General features: G+C 40.9%; 1 protein-coding gene across 1 annotated transcript in view; it reads left to right on the forward strand.

Annotated features, from left to right (window-relative positions):
* Window positions 1-5,000, forward strand: part of LOC143019017 (uncharacterized) — a gene marked incomplete in the record, with an annotated part of 58,923 nt that overhangs the window by 6,193 nt on the left and 47,730 nt on the right. The window contains 1 exon segment of the mRNA XM_076174717.1: window positions 1,663-2,896. Coding sequence (XP_076030832.1) covers window positions 2,150-2,896 — 747 coding nt within the window.

A 5,000-nucleotide genomic window follows, 5' to 3' on the forward strand; every position in this document is an offset into this window, starting at 1 on the left:
CTGCCACAGGCACATTGTCGTCAGCAAACAACAACTGGTTTATCTACCACTTCTCTTTTTTTATAATAATTTCCAGTCCCCTGCCCAATACCCTCACCTTTACCTCCCGCAGCACCCCGTCCATGTATACATTGAACAGCCATGGCGACATGACACAGCCCCGACGCAGTCCCACCTTTACCTCAAACAACTCGCTTTCTATATTCCATTTCCTAACGCAAGCCCTACTACTCTCGTAAGCAAATTTGACTGCCCTTACCAGCTGTCCCCCAATCCCACATGTCTGCAAAACCTCTCACATTTCCTTCCTGTCATAAGTATTTTGCAAATATAAAAAGGCCCAAAAAATATCCTTACCCTTTCCCAAAGTTTTTTAACATATCTGCCTTACCACAAAAATCTCATCCACGTAACCCCTACCTTTCCTAAACCCACACTGTTCCTCACCAATTCCCTCTGTTCCTCTCCTAATCCTCTCAAAACCCTCCCTTAAGATTTCTAAGCTACATTGAACAAACTGATCCCTCTGAAAGTACTACATTCACATTTGTCCCCTTTTCCCTTGTAAAGCGGAACTACATAGGCACACCTCCAGTTCTCTGATGTTGTATTCTCCCTTAGACACATATTAAACAACCTCACCAGCCAGTTCACTATTACCGTACCTCCTTCAGACACTCCACATGAACACACGTCTAATCCAGGAGCCTTACCTGTTCTGTTCTCATCATTTACAGAACCTTTTGCACCTCATCTTTTCTTATTTCTCCATTTTTCTTTCCTATTACCGTCATTTTCTTAGCACCTCCCACTACTACCACCAATCCCTCCCTTTCCTCCACATTCAACAGCTCTTTAAAATACTCTGCCCATCTTCCTCCTACTGCTTCCTTTTACGTCAAGATCTGTCCATCCACAACTTTTTTTACATTTTCTTCTCTAATTGACTCGCCTTCCTTTCCTTGATTTCCTTCTAAGATATCTTTTTTTTTTTTTTGCTTTCAAATATTTGTCATAATGTGTCATAATATGTCATGTCATAATGTGTGTGTGTGTATGTATATATATATATATATATATATATATAAATATATATATTATATATAATATATATATATATATGTGTGTGTGTGTGTGTGTGTATATATATATATATATATATGTATATATATATGTAATATATATGTATATATTCATATGTATGTAATAAAATATAATAATGGTAATAATGATAATAATTATATTAATAATAATGATACTAAAATAATGATAATGATAGTAATAATAACGAATATGATGATAAATAACTATCAAGCAACAACCCCCACTGCCTTACTCCACTACCTTCCAATTAGTGGCTGTAAAATTGAAATCTCACAAAATTACAACGTGACAATTGCCAACACGTGACTAGACTGTTCTTGGAAAAACAGGCTAAAATCTGTTAATAATGATATAAGTCGCTCACGGGGGTTGCCAAGTGTCATTTTTTGGACGATACATTCTGGTCTCTGTTGTGTAATTTTTTTTAGCCGCTCGGGTTATGGAAGTATCCGTTGTATTATTGGAATGAAATTATCATTAGTATTCCTATCTAAGTGAGAAACTTACTTTCATCAATGTACTATGTTGTGAAAAATGTGTTTTCTTTTCCTTTGCCAGGCCTGTATCTTCTGAAAAAATAGTTGTGTTATGTACTGAAAAAGAGACTCGTTTTGCGCTGTGGGAGATCCAGCTAAGTGTCATCAGGAAGAGATACCGTTTGCCCGCAACTTAACGATGTAAGCAAACCTAGAAAATCGGCGTCACAGATCGCCTGTAGTGTCATGCCCAGAGTTGATGTTATAATGTGTAGGACAGTTATGTCAGTGACTGGTGGAAACTGGTAATGACCATGTAGTGACATGCAGTCCCAAGAAGATGCTGACTTAGGGAGTGGGAGAGACCATCTTGGACCCAAGCTCACGAGAACCTCACCCACTCATGACTTCCACCCACAAAAGCCGTGAAACGGACCTGAGGTTTACTCTATGGGAGGCAATGGGACTCCTCCGAACTCAGTCCATGTAGATCTCCGGCTCAGGTCGCAGCCACCTGAGCAGCCTTTGATGTCCATTTCGCTCACGTCGAGGGCCCTATTCCCTCAGCCATGGGTGCCGGGAGCGCCAAAGGACTTAAACAAGAGGACGAGGAAGACCTTGACCGCTTCTCGACGTCGAGTGTGGATCAATGGAATGACGACAGCGACCCCGAAGGCACGAGACCCACCGAGAAGGACTCTGTGAAAGAGGCGGGAGAAGGCCAAGGAGGAGGAGGAGGAGGACCAGGTGGAGAGGAGAAGGATGGAGAGACGATGAAGGGCGGGAAGAAAAGGAAGAACATCATCTTCCGCTTCGGGAAGTGGCAGGATGACGATGAAGCGGACACCGACGAAGAGGGCGAGAATGATAAGAAGTCCCAGCAGGACAAGAAGGACAACAACAACAAGGAAAACAACAAGAAAGACACTGAGAAGAAGCCTGGGTTCCGCTTCTTCGGCTGGCGGAAGGAGGACAAGAAGGAGGAGAAGGACGAAGTCCTCGAGAAGGACATCGACGACCTTGAGAAGACCTTCGACTCTCTTGGCATCGTCGGAAGGCCCCTCTGGGACGGGGAGGAGGATGGAGAAGCTCAGAACAAACCGAAGAACTCCTTAGAGGACGATCCCGAACTCATGAAGCCAATGAGGCTTCGGAGGGCAGCGAACCTCAAGAAGCCGAGAGACCCCAAGGGTAAGGTCACCTGGAGTGTCGGGTCGTCCTCGACGGGGTCCCAAACGAGCAGGCGAACCTTCAGGTACTCGTGGGAGACGGACGAGAAAGCGCCTGTGCCCGAGGACGAGTGGGAGTACAAGACTGTAAGTACTTCGAGTCTTTCTGTCTTTTCCTAAGGAGAACTCTGTGATCTGTTTATTTTAAGCTGGCGAAGACAAATCGTAGAACAATAAATGAATAAATAAATGAATAAATAAATAGATAAATAAATGGTAATTTGGGAGTAAACGAGCGATTCTGTGGTGCCATTTCGCCACATGTGGTTTTCCTTAGGCTTCTGTTCTTTAGAAGAGAAGCCGCACACGTGATTATCACTGACGTGCATGTCCGCGGTTTTGCTTCTAAACAATGGAAACCTATGGGAAGCCACATCCCCACCACACACACGGAGGCGGCGATGTGGCGCCACAAAGTCGCTCGTCTGCTCCTGCCCTAACAGTCTCGTGGAGAGAGAGAGAGAGAGAAGCTTTAATTCGGCAAAATCTCGGTTACAAACCAGCTTTTCAGAGGCATAAATGAAAGAAGTTTCCGCCAGATTAAAATAGGATGTTAGTCTAATGCAGTTTTGCCAAATATAATACAAATTTGAGGATTTGAAGCGCTTGTAGTAATTAGTAGAAAGTCGCACTTGATGTTATACTGAGGACAACCTAATGTATATATATATATATATATATATATATATATATATACATATGTGTACGACACTGAATGGGTCCCAGTGTTTAGAGATACGTTTTATCAACCACAATACACTTTAATTCTATGCCATATAGGCGCATGCAGAAATTGTAACGAGGGACGCCCAAGGACTCGAACCCACGCGGCGAGAACGTTACAAGTGCCCAGTGACTTAAACCAATACACCATCAAGAGAGCGTGGGTTCGAGTCCTTGGGCGTCCCTCGTTACAATTTCTGCATGCGCCTATATGGCATAGAATTAAAGTGCATTGTGGTTGATAAAACGTATATATACATATATATATATATATATATATATATACACATATAATCCCTTTCCCTCTTATAATAGGGGGTTGCCAATGCATACACTCACGTTTCACAAATACCACATCTGTTTGTCTTTCATTTTTTCTTACATCCTTGTAAATAAAGGGTAATCCCTGTTCCCCGACCTCTGTTTGGATCAGAAGCAATGCAGCAAGACACAGCACATCCACAATGAGCCCTGATAGCTATAGCTGGTCTATCCCCACCGTTTCATTACATAGTGACTTTTCACACTGATCTACTCATGACTTTACAAAGCAAACAAGAAAAAATTCCTTTGGGCCGCGTTGACTTGTCCATTCATAATTACACACACACACACACACACACACACACACACACACACACACACACACACACACACACACACAAAACCACGCACAAAACCACGCACAACCACACACACACACATACAAACACACATACACACACATAAACGCGCGCGCACACACAAACACAAACATAAACAGTATATACATATATATGATATAATATATATATATATATACATATATATATGTGTATGTGTATATATATATATATATATATATATATATATATATATATATATATATATATATATATATATATATATATCAGCTTCATGAATAGGCAATGGTACAATGACGAGCTAATATTTTGTCACTCAATAACTATAGTCTGTCCGGCCAAATTAGGCAAAACCTCTTTTGTTAACCAAGCGGAGGAATGAATGACGCCAGCTGTTAAGGAGACAGTTTGGTTACTCTCACACAAGGAATGTAATTTGTACAAATTCAGCTGAAACTCGACAGCCAATCAGCTTTCAGGAGGTGATTGCGTCTCTCGCCTAATTACAGTGGACAGACTGTAGTTACATGTCTTCATAACTCTTAGCAGCTTTTTCATCAGTTTCTACTTGCTGAAAGAAAATGTAATATTAGTTAAGTGTTGTAAAGAATATGTATTACATGGTCGACCGCGAGAAATGTGTTTAATTTTTTTTATCATTCTAGTGCTAGTGCAGGATTTGTATTCGTGACTGACCAACTCATACAAATAAATATATGAATCAATAGATAAATAGATAAATAAATAAATGGAATGAATAACATAGAAACACACAACACTGATCAGAATGATTCGGTCATCGGATGGTAGCAAAACAAAATATCCTTTTTTTTTTTTTTTTTTAC

The sequence above is a fragment of the Oratosquilla oratoria genome, chromosome 36 (genome assembly GCF_046742065.1).
Source record: "Oratosquilla oratoria isolate Oo_2021 chromosome 36, ASM4674206v1, whole genome shotgun sequence".
Lineage (NCBI taxonomy): Eukaryota > Metazoa > Arthropoda > Malacostraca > Stomatopoda > Squillidae > Oratosquilla > Oratosquilla oratoria.